The sequence below is a fragment of the Acanthaster planci genome, linkage group LG03 (assembly GCF_054643075.1).
Source record: "Acanthaster planci isolate LZ-2023a linkage group LG03, COTS_SCS, whole genome shotgun sequence".
NCBI classification, from domain to species: domain Eukaryota; kingdom Metazoa; phylum Echinodermata; class Asteroidea; order Valvatida; family Acanthasteridae; genus Acanthaster; species Acanthaster planci.
The window spans coordinates 25562720-25581550 of NC_141779.1; the positions used below are offsets into that span (position 1 = coordinate 25562720).

At 39.1% G+C, this 18831-nt stretch overlaps 1 protein-coding gene across 1 annotated transcript; it reads right to left on the reverse strand.

Annotated features, from left to right (window-relative positions):
* On the reverse strand, nt 1–18376 carry LOC110981083 (uncharacterized). Its single transcript, XM_087134037.1, has 12 exons — nt 18226–18376; nt 16258–16694; nt 14926–15021; nt 14181–14361; nt 12790–13055; nt 11300–12575; nt 7559–7647; nt 6428–6655; nt 5229–5312; nt 4777–4888; nt 3718–4244; nt 1–3265 (listed from the first exon to the last, which is right to left on the reverse strand). Exons 1-12 carry the CDS (start codon nt 18232–18234, stop codon nt 2407–2409), a joined length of 4164 nt encoding a protein of 1387 aa, XP_086990163.1. The 5' UTR covers nt 18235–18376; the 3' UTR covers nt 1–2406.
* Between the last annotated feature and the right edge of the window lie 455 nt (nt 18377–18831).

The window sequence follows — 18831 nt, forward strand, 5'->3', positions numbered from 1 at the left end:
TTTAAAGTTTGTTTGCCTGTTTATTTCAATATTTTTAACTTTGGTTTGCCAATCTGCAGGAGCACAGTGTGACAATTAAGAATTAACATTTTCGGATCATAGAATTAAATAACAGTGTTGTAGTAGAGACCTCTTCAGACCATCACAAGACTAACACAAGACCTTCAGTCTGAATTCAAGTCTCAAGCTATTCAAATGAAATGCAACAAAAGCATTCCTTTGTCATTGTCCACACTGCTACTTTTGAAGGGTGTTATGAATGGTTTTGTGCATAGTCTTGTGTCTGGCCTTGTGAAAGGTCTTGTGATGGTCTTGACTACAAGCCCTTTACACAAGAGTGAATGCTACTGAAAAAAAGCTTTTTGGGTCATTTATTTACACTTTTCATGCCTAATTTTTTTTACAATACGCAGAATAAACATTTTCGAAATGGCCTCAGCATTAACCGAAATGAAGTTTAAATAGAATTTCAAGTTGTCCAATTATTGTTCAAGAGAAGTGCAAAGAGGCAAAATTTGTCATCACTGTTTATCTTTTTTTACTTTGTATAAAAACTTTTACATGTACATGTATTTAAGTGTTGCTGCAATTGAGTTTTCTTAGAGAATTTTTCTTCAACTTGGTGTTCTTCAAAGTATGAAAACTCTTTTACTGTCCTATTTGGTTAAATCCATTGAAAAATGCCTGATTTTAAACAAGATTATCCATGCTTTCCAGAACTATTGAGGGCGCTGTTGCTGTAAAGTCGTCTAGGGAAGACATGGTTCAGTGCAGTTTCTGTTCAAATAGTGAACCCAGAATTTACTTCCTGAAACATTTCTGGGAGAGAGATTGATGCTTTGCCAATCCGGAATGTAAACAACAATGAATCAGTAAAGGAGAGAAAATCTACAAAACGCTGGAATTTTTTGTGTACAAACCAATATAACACCAAGGCTTCTTCCTGAGATGACCTCACGGTTTTGCTCATAAATGTGGAAATACTCGCACAAAAAACAAAAATGGGGGTAAAATACTCTTTGAAATAGTGAAAAAACAGTTGAAAATAAGATGAACTGAGACACAAAGGTGCATTTTGGAGGTTGGTAATGATTGTAGCTACTCTATCTTTAAGCAAATTACTCAGGTAGAGACAATATCACAATGAGCAATGCACCAAGTGGTCACCACATGTACATGTATATTGATATATAATCAAATCACGTACATTTAGTTACCTTTTTCCAAAGTGTGTAGATGCATTGCCATAACATTAGCCCTAAAACTCCTCAATCTTTCACCTGTTGGAGGACTGAAGACTGTTACGGTTAATAATAGTCTCTCGTACAGCGTTGTGTACATGTACTAGGCCTCATTCTCAAAGTTTCCTAATTTATTTTTAGTGGGGATTCTAAAAAAAAATTTGGCAGGATGGTAACAAAAAATGTTGCCAACATTCCTCAATAACTTAGGACATACTGCAATTCATTCCATCATGCAGTCAAAGGCAATTAGGAAACCTGTCCATTTGTCTCCTTAGGCTCTGCCTTGTCATGTAAACATTAATTCCCAAAAGTGAACAGGTGAGTAGCCTTAGACCTTCATTTTTAAGGATTAACAATGCAATTGTCCAATCCAAATTTGAAAAGGTGTTTCAATTGAAAACCATCACATACACTGTTTGTTGAAGTTTAACTGCATGGTATAACATGCAATTGCATCATGGGTTTTAAAGGGTACATGTAGCTGCAATCAACTTGTTTAAATACAAGCCTTCAAAATGCACCTTTGTGTCTCAGTTAACCTGATTTTCATTTTTTTCACTATTTCAAATAGTATTTTGCTGCCTTTTTGGTTTTTATGAAAATGAGCAAAACTGTGATGTCATCCCAGGAAGAAAGCCTCCATGTTTGATACATTAGTTTATACATAAAAAGTTGTGCGTTTTTATAGATTTTGCTGGACCAAATTTTCTCTTTGCTGATTTATTGTTATTTAGGTGCATAGCAATAAGTGCGAATCAAAGCTTTCCTCAGAAATGTTGTTTAGTAAGTAAATTCTGGGTCATCAATTTTAATAGGAAAACCTATACAATAAATTATGTCTTCCCTGGATGACATCACTGCAACAGCGCCCTCAGCTGTCCATGAAAGCATAGACAATTTGAAGTGTTTCAAAAAGTGCATGTTTCAGTGCATTTAACCAAATGGGGGTGTAAAAAAATTTCACATACATGTACGTGTCTTGAGAAGAGGACAAAGTTGCATAAAACTGTGTCTAAGAAAAATTCATTGCAGCCAAACTTTAAATTACAAACAAGGCATCCTAAAATGCCCATAAACACATCTTACTTATTAAAATGCAGCACTATTCCAACTTCAGATATGAAGCAAATTTGATACAAGTAACACTGAAACACCACTCATTTTACTTAACATTGAGTCTCTTTGAGGGCAGACGTCCACTTGGGAAGTTATCTATTGCTTCTACTTCTTTAGAAGTTTTATCTTCTGGTTCAATCAAGTGCTCTTTCTTCAAATGTTTCTTAAGACTGATATTGTGGTTAAATGCTTGGTTGCAATGATTGCATGTGTAAGGTTTTTCTCCCGTGTGAGTTCTCTGATGCCTAGTCATGTTACACTTTTGTGCAAACCCTCGTCCACAGAAAGAGCAGGAATAGCGTTTGTGCTGTGCATGGGTTGCCATGTGTTTCTGTAGTCGTGTGTTGGCCTTAAACATTTTCCCACATTGTTGACAGATATAATTCCTGGCCTTGTTGTGCAATGGCCGGTGAATGGACAGTGATTGGGCACTTCGGAACTTTTTACCACAGAATTGGCATGAATATTGCATTTCACCAGTCCGATCAATCTCATGGTAAATACTGTGTAGTTTCAACTGCTTGCTGCAAGCAAATCCCTTGCCACATGCTTCACAGATGTAATTCTTCATCATGTGAGACTCAAGGTGCATTTTGAAGTCCTCAACATACTTGTTGCATTCTGGGCAGCATCTGAGCTCTATCGCCAGTTCCTGGATGTCTACCTCACTGACTTGCTGGTAGAGACCAAGATCAATTTCAATATGGGTGAAGCATATCTCGCCATGCTTTTCCACTGAGCAATCACTGTTGTCTGGTATACTAATGGGGAGGTGAGCAGTGATGGTGTGCATTCGGAGGTCCTCCGCTTCCTGGAATCTCTGGCTGCAACTGCGACAGGAGAACATTCTTGGGAGGTCCCGAGCTTGAATCCCCTTTAATCGTTTATTGAATGTTATGGCCTCTCTGGACATAAAGATTGCAAAGGATTACAATGGCAGTGGGTGGAGACACTGTGGGGGGGGTCTAGGGAAGTAGTACATGTAGTTGTAAAATTAGGCCAAGTCTTGTCAACATGGAAAAGGCTTTCTAAGAATGTCTTAACGTTCAAAGGTTGCAATGACTGGAAATGATATAAGGAAGAAGTCTGATCTGATGACACCAGTTGTCATGAGAATTGGATTGGATACATCTCTTTTCCACAGATGGGAATGAATTTAATTGTTTCAGGGTATGTTGGGGGACTAATCTTTTAATTTGTAGCTTTCCCATAAATTTTGGCTTTGCTACGTGTTTACACTCTAGAATTTTATATTCCACTTTTACACGTTTGCTCTGAGAATACAAAATTCATATTGCCTGGATAAATATCTCCCTAACCTTTACTATTCATTATATTTCATTCTCTTGTGACTTACTTTTCTGCATCGTCTAATTCTATCCTTGGTCTTCCCCTTCTCCTCTTTGCTTTCAATTTGTCCTCGCCTATGGTCACTGTTCCTTTAGCACTGTTTTCATCTTGTGAAGTCATGGTCTTGACACTTGGTACACATGCATCTCTCACAGATTTGGAAGAATTATCAGACATTGTGTCTTGAGGAAGACCAGTACTTCCATCTGCATTCTCTGTCCTCTGTCCATCCTTTCCAATTCTGGGTGGATGCAATCTTAACCTGTCGCTAGTGCTTTGGTGTACCTCAGATGTCTGTGGGTCTTGACTCGTTAATAAACAATCAGTATCTCTACAGCTTTGCTCAGCAGGCATGCAAGTCATTGCATCTTCTGTGTCATCTTCCACATCAATGTGAGCATCCTTCTGAAGACAGGATGCAACCGATACTGGCATTCTATCATTTGCTTCCTTGTTGCAAGTATGTCTTTGAGTTCTCACATGTCTGTGACCTTGTTTTTGAGAACTACCACTTGTTGGAATATCTCTGGTCACCTGAGATCAATCAAGGAAAGTACCCTTTCAATGTCAAATGTGTAATAAATGCTATTATCACCAGAGGCTTGGCTCTAAACAATGTCTCGGAAGTCAGAATGCTGAACATTCCAAGTCTAACATGTAATCTTGGAATGAAAAGTGCTTTCTTAAAAAGAAAATCTGTACTTTCCTGTCAGTGCTTACTCAAGAGAGCCTGTTCTAGATCGGACCAGCTTTACCTTGGAAGAGATTAATTTAATAAGAGGTTTTCTAGCTCAGAAAATGTCCATTCTTTTTAACATCATTCAAAATGCAACAGAACAATGGTAGTCTTATTTTTTGAACTCAAATTTTGTTACAAAAAGGAGGGCAGGTGTCGTTAGGACCAGTTATGAAATGCTACTGCTTTTGATTCTTCCCCACCCCTCCCCCCAAGAAAACGTTTTAAGACAGCAAAATTTCCCTTTACCCGTCGTAAGTTGTTACATTAAAACTTCACACTATAGAATTGTTAATGACGCGAAGGTAACTCTTGACAATCCAAACATACCTCAACTGTATCCACATCCACAATACCAGCTTTTAAATTGTTGTTTGACTGTCTTAACGAGCAGGTGGAATTCCTTCTCACAGAGCAATCCAAGGAACGTTTCGAATGTGGACTGAAAAACAGCAAAAGAGAATTGAGAGAGCTGGGCCAACAACTTCAAGGAGATGTTCCTCATCAAGCCAAATCAAAATGGGCATCTCGGAACCTTACGCATAGGGCTAAGGTTGACTCTGATTTCAAAAGTACCCTCAAATGATGTGTGAATTCTCAGAAAAACTCTTCATCGTTTCTACCTCAAGTCAAGTTAGCAACAAACCCTATTTGATCACTACGATTCTATCAAAATGAGAGCTATATTTTTAATGATAGAAGAATATTTGCAATTGAAGGGAAGTGAAACACAATGAGTAAAATGATTCTTAGATATGGACAATATTAAACTGTATATTTACTGAGTTGTATCAATTTGTGGTAGACAGCAATGTGGGTTTGCTTGCATCTTTCTTTCCTTCTCTGCTTCCAGATCTTTTTCCAACCTGTCAGTTAAGAAAAAAGAATGTGAAGTTTTTAAACAGTTCCTAATACTGAAGTAACTGAATCTATGTTGGTGAAGGGCATAGATTGATAGAAGTCTGTATGTTGGTAAAGGGCACAGATTGCTAGAAGTCTGTATGTTGGTGAAGGGCACAGATTGATAGAAGTCTGTATGTTGGTGAAGGGCACAGATTGATAGAAGTCTATATGTTGGTGAAGGGCATAGATTGATAGAAGTCTATATGTTGGTGAAGGGCATAGATTGATAGAAGTCTGCATGTTGGTGAAGGGCATAGATTGATAAAAGTCTGTATGTTGGTGAAGGGCATAGATTGATAGAAGTCTATGTTGGTGAAGGGCATAGATTGATAAAAGTCTGTATGTTGGTGAAGGGCATAGATTGATAGAAGTCTGTATGTTGGTGAAGGGCATAGATTGATAGAAGTCTGTATGTTGGTAAAGGGCGTAGATTGATAGAAGTCTGTATGTTGGTGAAGGGCGTAGATTGATAGAAGTCTGTATGTTGGTGAAGGGCGTAGATTGATAGAAGTCTGTATGTTGGTGAAGGGCATAGATTGATAGAAGTCTGTATGTTGGTGAAGGGCATAGATTGATAGAAGTCTGTATGTTGGTGAAGGGCATAGATTGATAGAAGTCTGTATGTTGGTGAAGGGCATAGATTGATAGAAGTCAGCATGTTGGTGAAGGGCATAGATTGATAGAAGTCTGCATGTTGGTGAAGGGCATAGATTGATAGAAGTCTGTATGTTGGTGAAGGGCATAGATTGATAAAAGTCCGTATGTTGGTGAAGGGCATAGATTGATAGAAGTCTGTATGTTGGTAAAGGGCACAGATTGATAGAAGTCTGCATGTTGGTGAAGGGCATACACTTATCCAACTCATTTTGACCAATATTTCTAAAAATCCTGATCAAAGAGGTCATGCCATGTGCTTGGACAGTTATGATTACAGTTTATTGGTTATTAGTAGAATGTTAAATGTTCATGACCATTTAAGGTGTAGATAGTTTCAAAGTAAAATATTCCCCTAATTCAGGTCCCCCCCCCACGGTAAGACTTGGTCTGAGGCTATATTGGTCATTATTTGCATCCATACCTATCCAGGAGGAATTTCATGAAGGCTTCATCCACACTCCATTTACTCTTTCCTTCTTTATCTGTCAGAAGGGGATTATCCTTCAACTCAGTTGATGTCATAATTCTGTCACGTAGGTTCTGCCATCTCACACCCTCTTGCTGGAGTTTGATCAAAACAGGTGGTGATTGGCTCAGTTCCAATCGGATAAGGGAATGTCTATCCATCATAAAGCACTGCTGCTTGTTTCTGCACATAAAAACAAGATTATATGCCTTCTGAACAGACTGTGCTTCAGTCAAACTTAAGTCCCTAAAATTTTTACAATGTATGTATTTGAGGGCATTCTAGATACTCCATTTTGAACAAAACATGCCCACAATCATTTCTAACACCTTCCAAAGAATATTACAGTTCATAAGTTTATGAACTTTGACCTCATGGCAAATAATTACAGCTTGACAAGCTATTTTAGGTACTGTACATCATATTTTGAATTTGAAAAACTGGCTTACACCTCATTGCAAATGTACACTTGGCACAACTGAACTACTGGATTTGTACTATCAAGCTTTGCAACAATCATTCACACAATGTACTGGTGGACAGTAAAGACATTCAGCCTTCGTTCAATTGTGCAGAAATGTGTCTGTGATTAGCATGATGAGTCATTTCAGACTGGAAAAGATTTCAGCTACTGTAAAAAGACACAGTTCCACTGATCTATATGAACCAACTTAAACATGATTCTTGACCTTTCCACTTTCTAAATGGATAAAGGCAAAAAGACTGGAAAATACCTGAATAACGTGAGTGAAATCATTCAATAAATGGTTTTTAGAAAGCGGAAAGGTCAAGAATCATGTTCGTGTGCAAAAGAAATTGCGCCCACGATGATAAGTGGGTGCGCCGGAATGTTCGATACGCCAACACGAAATTGCATACACGGATGTGTGGCTAAGGATAAATCGGGAGTGATCCGTGCCACACTAGTGGGGCTCGCACGACCTGGGCTATTCTGGGGGTAGCATGACAGGGTGTCAAGTTATGTCCTGATCTTATATCAATGCATGGATCTGTTTCCGTTTCCACTTGTTGAACATCTACTAAAAAAAGATTCCTCATCGAATTGTTCATTTAGCCTAGGCCTACCTCAAAATTTCCACCTTTTTTGGTTGATTATGGGCACCGGGCATCAGACGTCTCCGTACGTACAGCCAGCCAGACACACAGTCTGATGGAAAGAAATCGTGAACAGCGCCACCAAGTGTTTTAATCAAACAGCGCCATCAAGAGTTACAAACTCGCGGTTCATTTACATGTTTTCCATTTTTCGGGATACGCTTACAGGGTACAGTCCACTAATATTCAAGCCTCATTGAAAACAGTGTAAATCAGCACTGTTCAGGGCCCAATAACATGCACGCCAGCATCCCTCAGATTTCTGAAACACAAATGAAATTGAAATTCTTGGCTGGTCACTTATCTTTCAATTTCTTTTCAATTTTTTGTGGGTTAACCAATTACATTTTTAATTGTTCCCACAAAACAAAAGTCACCCTCCAAAAAGTGATTTTTCCGAAGTCTGATTGCAGCCATTTTTCAAGTGGCAACCCTCAACTTTCTCGGGCACTTAGGACCATTTTTCAACTGTAGTTTTTAGCCCTTCTGCTCTCATATGAAAGCTCAAAGACCCAGGGAGTTGATCCTGGCAACGTTTACACAATCTCACCATTTTGCAGGCCAAACCATGGAGGTGTGTGATTCTACCTCCATGACCAAACAATCTCCATTTTATGTGGGGGCACTTTTAATGCTAATGAGCTGGTCAGAAATTCGCACTTGAATTAGTGGTCTGCACCCTACAAAGACATTCATCGTATAAAGATACATTTTAAACAAAACATAAACGATACTATATTTAACCACCTACGCTACAAGGAGGCTAATTAAAAATCTACAAACGCAAAACACTTCATTTCATGTTTATTAAAAAAATGCTGGAGCAGATTTAGGCTGGCAAAGACTCAAACTCTACAAAAACTTTCCAAATAAAAGCAATCTAGCAGCACTTATGAGAAAGACAATAACAGTGATTATGAATTGATTCCTTACAAAAATACTGATAATGGGAATCCATATTTCAAGCGATCATCTAGATGCAAGAAAACTCTCGGCAAAATGTCTGTAGAAAAAACACAGTAATCTCTTGAATTAAACTACTCTTAGTCCAGAAATCAATTTATTGAAAATGAATAAAATCTACAAGTGAGCAATGTACATGAACACAATAATTCACATCACTATTTTAAGCCCAAATTGCATTTTACTACATCTTCATTTGCATAAATACATGCTCACATAAATATCTTTACAAATTAGACATGCTGCAGATTTCTACTACTACACGCAGCCGCATTGGGCGTGGTTTAAACAGAAGTGGCGTTACATTTACAAACCGGATACTGCATGTGTTGGCTAGATTTCCATTCTGCAGGGGTTATACCAGTCAGGAAAATGATGGAGCAGAAACAATTTTATGCCTATTCAAGTCAAACTTGTGACAGTTCCCTAGCACATTGGCATAACAACACTACACATGCTGTCTAGGTAAAGTCGAGAAGAAAATGGCAGTTTATGTTGTAAAAAATGGAAGAAAAGAATTCATATTGTAACCGTTTAGAAATGTTAAATTTCTAAATTAGAAGAAAATAAAACAACAAATATATGGAAAAACAACACTTGATGAGCACATAAGTATGATATTCATTGTATGAAATAGTATTTCATTACTAGTTTTTGTTTTTAAATTATCTTTGTAAAAAACTAAGAATCATCTGAGAAAAAAAATCTATTTCACCTTTACTAAAGTGTGTATGCGTAAAAGTTTGAGAGTTTATATATGATTGGCAAAATACAACTCTAATTCCTTAAAAAATGGCCAAAGTATATTATAGTATACAACTACCGACTTTCTTCAAGAAGTGTCGTAAAACTAGTCCCCCAAGGTGATCCGTGGGTCATTCTATTGTTCCTGAGGTGAAGCCCAGGGTAAATAGCAGGCTCCATTGATCATCCAAGGAGGCTCAGTTTTCACCACAACATAAAGCAGTCAATATTTGCTTTATAACACCCCTCCTACAAATGCTACTGTGACAACTAATTAATTTAATCTAACTGCATTTAAATGTCTGTTTGAATGGGAAATTTGTTGCAAATATAAGAGCACTATTTCCAACTACATGTATAAATACCTCTTCACAAAATGTTCGAACCCAGCTCTGTATCACGAGCACTTGGGAATACACCCAAAGTGCAACATATGCATATCCCAGTATGTATTTACACAGTGGTCATGCACAAAGTACTTGAATGGCTACAGGTAGAGTTCTTTAGCCATGAAAAGCAAGATAACGAAAGTACTGCCAATCAAGAGAGAGAATCTATTTGTAGCTGAGGTATTACAACTCTACATGGTCTGGAAAAGCAATTTGCACTTTTAAAAAATTTAGTAAAAACTGGAAAACAACAAAGAAATCTATTGTAAAAATATTAACTGGCAGAGCATTATTAAAGAGGGACTACATATGTGCATGGACATGCACATGTACAAACAAATGATGCCGAAATTTAAGTTCTATACAAAGACACTCACACAACAAGAAATGCTGGTAAGATGTATCACACTCCATAATGAAAAACCATTTCAGGTGGTGCTTGGCAGGCAATTCCCACAGCTTAATTAATAAAAGTACAAGTAAAAAAGTATTTGTGAATGTGACCATTCCATGATGAGACCCAGAACAACATGATAAGACACAAATTACTGTAACCATGGAGGATTATTTGGTTATTCCTTTGAGTTACAGGCTGTAAATATATTATGCTCTATAAAAATTAATAGCACAACAAACTATACAACTATTGTTTGTGAGGTTTTCAACCATTATAGTATCCACCCCGAGCTGAGGTACACCCTAATTAGCAAAAAGAAAGACAGGTGGTTACAGGTGGGTTCTTGTACGTGTTCTGCGTGTATGCAAAGACCATACATGTACATGCCTGAATAAATTAGCTATGCATACTCAACGTGCTTCACGTCAAACGCGCATACTTGCACGCCTCATGGTGCGCCTATGCAGTGAGTACCAAAGAAACACACCCTCTTTTGTTCCACTCGGAGCGGACAGGTTCAACTGGCCAATTTCTGCAAAAAGTCTTTTAGTTTTACACAAGGCATATCTAAATTTGTTTTAAAAGGAATGATCCTTCACACAAGCATTCGAATATCAACAGCAAACATTCGATGTTGTTAATCTTATTCCAATTCCATTTTTAGTCAATTTGTTCATTCCCATTCATCAAAGGGCTTAGAAAAAGGATGAGGCATTCAAGTTAGTTAATATGCAATCTCATTTCACTTGAATGCTTTCAAATTCGGTCCAGTGATAAGCGCTTTCTGGATCCTATATAACGTGATTATCCAAGAAAAAGGTGTCATGGTGGATCTTGAGACAGCTTTCTGTCAATGAAACTTTGTACAAAAATATGATAATGGGACCTCAAAAGCCCGTAAACAAAGTACAATGACAGAGACAAAACTGAATGCCAAAGTTAAAAAATTTTGTGTGCATGAAAACAAATTTGAATGCCAGAAAAGGGAAAAAGAAACCCCCAAACAAACTGAACCATAGCATCTGTGCAAATGTGAATACATGTTGATGAAAATGAGCGAACTTTTGCTGACTTTTGCCAGGAAATATTAGAATTCCAAAGGAAGTGATATGCTGAAATGTAGAGCTTGAATGTTTGCACTTTCTTCTAAATATGGAAAACATGCAAAAGTATTTAACTCGGACTCAAATCGGAGAGTTGCTGAAAAATGCTGCATCACTGGTAGCTCGGTCGATTTGCAGGATGAACTGCTGTGTCTGGATTAATAGGCACAACAGGCACTGCAGAATATCCGGAAGGGTACCCCTGAAGGTACGTAGATGGATAGAAAAAGGGTGCCATTCCCTGGTCCCCTGCTTGCCCTTGCCTGTCCAGTGGCAGATTGTTACCCTTCCATTGATTCCCTGCTGGGTGGAGAGTTTGTAATCTAACACTTTCCTCCACTACTTGGTTCTGATGCTCCAGGCTGAGGGGGTTGTCTGGTCGGTGCCAGATGGTCTCTGTTGGCTCCACTTCTCTCACTGGTTGCCTGTCGTCTCTCCACTGGTTCCCAACACTGTCATCTCTCTGGAGGGGCATTTCATTGCCTTTCCATTGGTTTTCCATAACAGGCTGCTCCCTCTGTTGAGGCACTGGGTTACTTTCTGCTTGGATAGGTATCTGATCTTCTCTATTCACAACCGCTTGTGTTGTCTCCTTAGATTTTTTGGTTGTGACAGGTTTGGGCCTGCCGACATCTTTCCACCAATCAATACCATGGTGTTTCTTGTTATGGTTCTTGAGGCTAACCTTGTGGTTAAAGGACTCATTGCAGAGTTCACATTGGTAGGGTTTGACACCTGTGTGGACTCGCTCATGTTTCTGCATGTTGCTCTTCTGGGAGAAACCTCGTCCACACTCGACACACTTGTAGGGCTTCTCCTTCATGTGGATAGCTGAATGAATGATCAGTCGGTTGTTGGTATAGAACGACTTTCCACAGTGGTCGCAGATAAAGGTCTTCTCACCACCGTGGTAAAGCATGTGACTGCGCAGATTTTGATGGAAGCGATAAGATTTCTCACAAAGCTCACACTTATAGCGATCTCCAGTCCGATCCATCTCATGGACCTTCTTGTGTTTCTGAAGGATCTGGTTCTCTGTGAAGCCTTTACCGCATTCCTCACAGATGAATTTTCTCTCTTGATGTTCCCGCCTGTGCAGGGTCATATTCTCAACATATTTTTTGCATTTAGGACATTGTCTTAGCAAGTTGGCAAGACTGGTTAAATCTGGAAGAACTGAATTGTCCATTTCCAAGCACCTAAGTTCAGGATTACCTCCTTCATTGTTCTCATTACTACCATTCTCAGATGGAATCAAAAGTCGTTCTCTCTGGTGCACTCCAAGGAAATGTTTTTTAACATCATCAGCCTCTGGAAACTGTTCAAAGCACGTCTTGCATTCATACATCTTTGGCAGTCTTTGGAGTCTTACTTCCATGCGGATATACGTTCTGAGAAACAAAGGAATCATTGGTGAATTTATAAAAGAAAAATTCATGAGTTTATGCCTTTCCTAGAATTTCATTGGCAAGTATGACTTCTTTCAACCGAAAGAAAAAAATCCAATCATCATTTAGAGAAACTATTACATAGTGTATTTCTTCCAGGTTTAAAAGTTTACAAAATGAAAAAACCTCTTAAATTGCAAAATACACATTGACTCACTTGGTGGGCTTGTCCGTTTTGACTTTGGGCTTAGGAAATTTCTTCTGAGTTTCAGTTGCCACTTTCCTGGGACGACCCCTCTTACGTGGCGGACCAAATGGTTCTAGCTTGGTTGTCTTTACTGGTTGCTTTGTTGCTTTCTTGGAGGCAGGTGATGCCTTTGGTGGCTTGGTTGTTTTGATAGATAGTTTGGGCCTGATGGGTGCCTTAGGTGGGGCTTGGTAGCTGTTAGTAGAGCGAGGAAGACTCTTCCTTCTCCGCTTTGGCTGAAACAAACGTGAGACCCCAAAAATAGTAAAACTACAAGGACAAAGACAGGGAGGGCAAATCACAGTGATTTTCAACATTACAATAATTGGCATAGTTCACTGAGAATTTGCCTGTCCAGTTTATTGTCTCTGAATGCTAACAAGAAAGAGCACTGACAAGTGGCAATGACTTTCCTCATGTACAGCATGCACATTTGTTGCATAATATGTATCTGTGCACAAACTAGTGAAGTGATAGCATGCTTGCTGTGTGCAATATTCCTGCACAATCAAGAGTCAGCCTGGCCTATCTCTTTGTCATTAGTGAGGGCGTACTTGTGCACGTAGCCTGAATGTATTCCTGCTTAGACATATTCAACAGCAACATATTCCATCTGGAGAATTCTTGAGCTGTAACCTTACCAGACATAGCAAAGTAGAACAGGTGTAAAAGTCTGGTGCATTTTTTTACACTGGGCAATCAACAGCAGCTGAACAAATTGGCCCTACTGAAACAATGGGAGCAATGGTCCCATTGAACAATGCTACTGTTGGATCTTGTGGTGGCTGGTAACCACAGACTCCCAGGCCATTTGGCCTTGGGATGGTTGACCGGTTAGATCTTGTTGCATCTGCATCTAATTTAGTTGGATGTATGAAATCATTAACTTTGGCAAATGATGCAAACTGATACACTGTACAGCAAGGTCCTTCGGACTTTACAAATTACCTTGTAAGCCCCCCCCCCAAAAAAAGTTTGTCTCTGGTCAGACTGATGTTCCGGAATCAATGTGGTGACACAGCATTTTTTTTTTCTCCAGGGTTGGATTGTACAGACAGGCACACGTTGTTGAGTCATGGGACTAGACCAGCTTTATCATGATTATAAGCTGACAACAAACAACGTCATATCCATAGTCTGCTATCATTGTTCAACATCGATCTCGTCAGGATCTATTGCCCTGAGTAAAAGATCAAGTTGCCCGCAAAAATGTTGAGACAGTGTGGCAACAGAGGGCAATGGTGCAGCTCTCGCAGAAAGAAAAAAAGATTGACGCACATGCTTAAAACTGACGCACGCTCTGACCATGGACAAAAGACTCTTTTTTTCAGGGTGAGGTAGTTTAGTGGTTTATCGCTTACATATCGGATCATGGGCAGAGGCTGATAATCCAAATCTTTAGGATTATCATCCATTGCCAGAAAATCCTCATTGTCATCTTCATCTTCCACATCGTCTTCAAACAGCTTTAAGCCATTCTCCTGTCGTCTCCTCTTCCGTACAGATCTCGGTGGGATTTCATCCAAAGGTGTTGCCTGTTTCCTGCGTTGAGAAATTTGTATTGTTACCATCAAAATTTATTAGACAAAAATCTAAGGGGAATGAAAGTGAATTATGAATTAGACACAAAGATTGCTTGAACATTATCAACAAATGCAGATGAAAAGTCATGTTGATAGCATCAATTTCCTTCCCTTACAAATTAACAATTAGAATACACAACATAAATTAGGTCAGCATTCATAATAATAATGGTCATTTATACGGTGCAAAATATATCCACCATGAAGGTGCCCAAGGCGCTGTTATTATCATCCGTGCACATTGAACTCACAACATCTGAACATTCCTGGAACCATCTCAGCTCCCTGGGGAGTATACCAGACCAATGCTGCCATATCAGCACAAATGGTTAAACATAACAACCATACTTGCCCACACAGACACCCATTTACTCCTGGATGGAGAGAGGCACATGGGGGTAAAATGACTTGCTCGAGATCACAACATGCTGCCACCAGCTGGATTTGAACCCCCGACCACTACAATTAGAGATATGATCATGGCTGGCTATGAGACATAACTACGAAAACTAATCACAAATACCGTTCATATTTTTTGGGTTGTCCCTTCCGCCGTGTCCCTTTCTTTCTCTGGGTAGTTGCCTCAGGTTGTTTGGCAACAGATAAAATTTCCTCCACACTGCAAAACAAAAGAAACTGAAAGTTAACTTTCACAAATATTTTTGTATTGTATAAATTGTATGTCTGAAAAATTTCGTCTTAAGTGTGATTCAGTATTAGTCAGGGTTAAAGACAGAAAACAGCAGAAGCAATAAAGTGTTATCATAACCCCTCTATGATTTGGACTGAGAAATCATTTCACATCATCTATTGACTTGTGTAGAATGCCACAGAGGGAGGGTTGTTGCAACTGGAATGTGAACAAAGCAAACCAATAAAGAAAGTGTAGAAAAAAATCAATTAACCTTAATCATGCTGAATACTGCAAAGTACAACAAATCCACAATTCGCAGGATCTTCTTATATTTGGCACCAATTACCAATCCCATGACAAAAGTGGTTAGTTGAATAATACTATGGCACCAATCAAGTCAGAGCTGTTGTATGTATGGCACCAATTACCAATCCTATGACAAAAGTGGTTAGTTGAATAATACTAGCATTGGACACTGTGATGGCTGGCAGACTAGGGCTCTTGCCATTTACCCTAACCACGCTAAACCCAACAGAGCCCAATTGGGTTTTTAAGTAGTTGTGTTCTGTTGGGTTCAGCTGCGTACATCAGTACAAAACACTGTTGGATATTGCTGAGGTCAGTCAGGTGGCACTGTTTATCTTCAAGTCAGAGCTGTTGCATGTTGTTGGATTCAGCATTGTAGACTTATCTAGCTGCTGGGGGTTACTGCATTGCTGGGCTGGTACATAATGCATCTGATTCCAAATCAACTTCATATGAATGTAGGATTGTGCTCTTCATGAAAGAAATTGGTGAGTTATATAGAAATACATAACTGCTGTATAAATTTGAAAAAAAAATACACATTGCACTGTTGTTTTTTGTTGGGTACATACAGAAGGTTTGAACAGTATAATACAAGTTGGATTTTGCTGGGCCTGGGAGGTGCCTGCTGAACCCAACAATATCCACCGTTGGGTATTGTTGGGTTCAGCCTGCTGCACAGTTTACTTGCTGTTGGATGTTTTGGGGTTCAGTAGTGTGGTAGCAGAATTGGGGTCGGGGTTAAGCTTTGGGGAGGGTTGAGAATTGATCACTGAGCAAGCATCCATCTCACTTTGACAATCTTTTGTATATTGTTGCCTTTTACAGAGTTTCTAGCTGAAAAAAACTTGGGGGGTCAGGATAATTCACTTAAAAGCTGGTAATAAGTGTAAACAAAATTGAAATAAGGCTCACCGATCAAGACAGAAGCTAGCAAACGCCTCATCAATACTCCAGAAGGTATCATCTTCAGTCCGTCTCATATACTCTTGAAAAAGTGGCAAAACCACAACCTGCTTTCGGAGTTTGGTCCACCTCAAACCTTCATGTGGCAACAGCAATGATGACATTTCTTCATCTCCACAAATATTTGAGTTTGAATCTCCCACTTGATCAATTGTCCCTTGGTTATCCCTGGCTGGCTGTTCAGCCAAGGTGATTGGTTCCTCAGATAAACCGCAGGATTCCTGACTTCCTTGGTTTGTCTTGAGGGCAGGATGTGAGTCATCAACAGGCGATGAAGATGGCAGAAACACATCTTGGGATTCGATTGTGTCTAAGATTTCTTGCAAAGCACCGGAGGCAGCAGTCATGGCAACATCTTCCTCATTTTGCAGCAATGAATTTGGATCCTTAAATAACAACAGAATATGGTCAAGAAAGAGCACTCAGACACTGTTTCTTCCTTTTATCAAGGACAAACAAATAAATTCAAATACAAAGTACTTTTTACCAATTGAAAACCTTCATTAAGCTATGAATGATTTGCTATGGGAGCCTTGCTGTGATGTTACATGTACATGTATACTAGTGTAAGTATTCTGATTGCCAAGTTATTAAAGTTGAAAATGTGTTCAATTTTTGTGAGTGTCTACTCTCTGTGAAGTCTAAAACAGGTACATTAATGAGTCTTCACACAAGAAGTTCGTTTGGGATATTTGCAAAGCACACATAGAGCTGTGATATATTTTCTAAAAACGTGGCCCAAGGAATTATGGAAAAAGCTCCATGTACAGACAACACTTGATGCCCCTATGCACAAACCTATGAGACTTGTCTGAAAAAAATGAAAGTATTTTCTAAGTAAATTCTTCAAAGTTTTCTTCCCTATATTGACTATTGAATTATTAGTGTTGTCCATATATGGAACTTTTTCCGGAAGAATTTACTTATTCTAAATTAGGCTTGGATGGTATTTCGGTATTACTAAATAGTGTTGTTTGTTTTTTTAAATACCAAGCAATATTGACTGGTGATCTATAAATACTAGAATACGGGCAAATACCAGTATGGAATGCCAGGGCCATGGTATTCTTGCTAATGTGGGCGGAATTTTGGCAGAACACTATTAGTACTAAAACAAATGAAAACCACCATATCGTATTTCATTGCAAATTTAGTGGTTCAAAAGTGGTTACAAGCCATCCAGTGTCATGTCTGCATCATCACTAAGTTACAGCAGAGAGATACATGTAAGATCTAATTGTCCAGTGCTGGACTAGGTGACATGAAACCAAGTACGGTAGCAGCCAGCTCATCAGCCAAAAGCCTTTGATATTTAAATGTAAAAAAGGAGTCATTGCAGAATATCCCATCAATCCAAAAAAGGACCCCTGGAATGACTGGTTACATGGGTACAAGGTAAAAAATCCCATGAGAAAGATTGTAACAGTTTATTTGACTTCTACCTGGTCACGAGGTTGATCATGCCGGATGGCGGGGTATTCTGCAATTGAGCTCATCAGTTGACACACTGTGCACAAACATGATGATCCCTAGGGCCCTGTCCTAACTAAGACTGGTCAGAAAAATTCCAAGTGTTTTCTATATGTAATTTATTGTAAATGTTTTAATATTTTCCCAGCTAAGTAGTATTGCTCAGGATTATAGTAGGATGATGTAAGACATTTGATCACTTTCTGATGGCTGGTAAACCATTGCAGGGGAAAATAAGTGATGCCACTTGCCAGTGAACAGAACTCCTTGCCTGTAAATTCCAAAGTCGGACTAGGCCTTTCAGGGTTTACATGCACAGCAGCCTGGGAGTCATGATTGATAAATGATAAACACCGTCTACAGTAGCAGTTTGAGCTTGACAACAGTGGGTGTGAGTTCCAGCCATTGCCTGCATAAAAGTGAAACTAATTCGATTCTATCTCTCACCTCTTCCATGGCTATATGTCAGAGTAGGCTACTTCTGAAACGGGGTTTTGCTCAGGAATCGAGGTCAGGAGACGTTTATTTTTACTCTTTCAACGTCATTTTACACGTCTAAGATTACAGAGACTTCAGCTCTAGCTCTTGTCACATTATGGAACAGCGCCCTCAAGGGAGGGTTGGAACAATACGCGCGAATCATCATACATGTAAGTGAACCCACTCAAAAAACTTAATAAATGTAAATAAAAAGTAATTATAATTCACAATAAATTCTAGATTGTTTGTACTTCCACTTTGCAACAAAACCGAAGAGAAGAGTGTTGATACCCTAAAAATACCATGGTCCTTGCTTCCAGGCCAAACTGGGACAAATAGCAAAGCAATGGAACATTTACAGAGAACTGATGTAGGGGGCGGCAGGCTGGGGGCTGGCGCGTCTTTGTGATGTGGGAATCCAAGGGGAGGGCCGGGGGCGGAAATGAGGATTGGGAGAGTGTGTGTCCCCATCTCCCACCGTTTCTAAAATGTTGAAGACAGCTGGTATTTCACAATTCTGTATATTTATTTGTGAAAGCCTCCAAGATCTGGACAAACTTTGTAACTAATCAT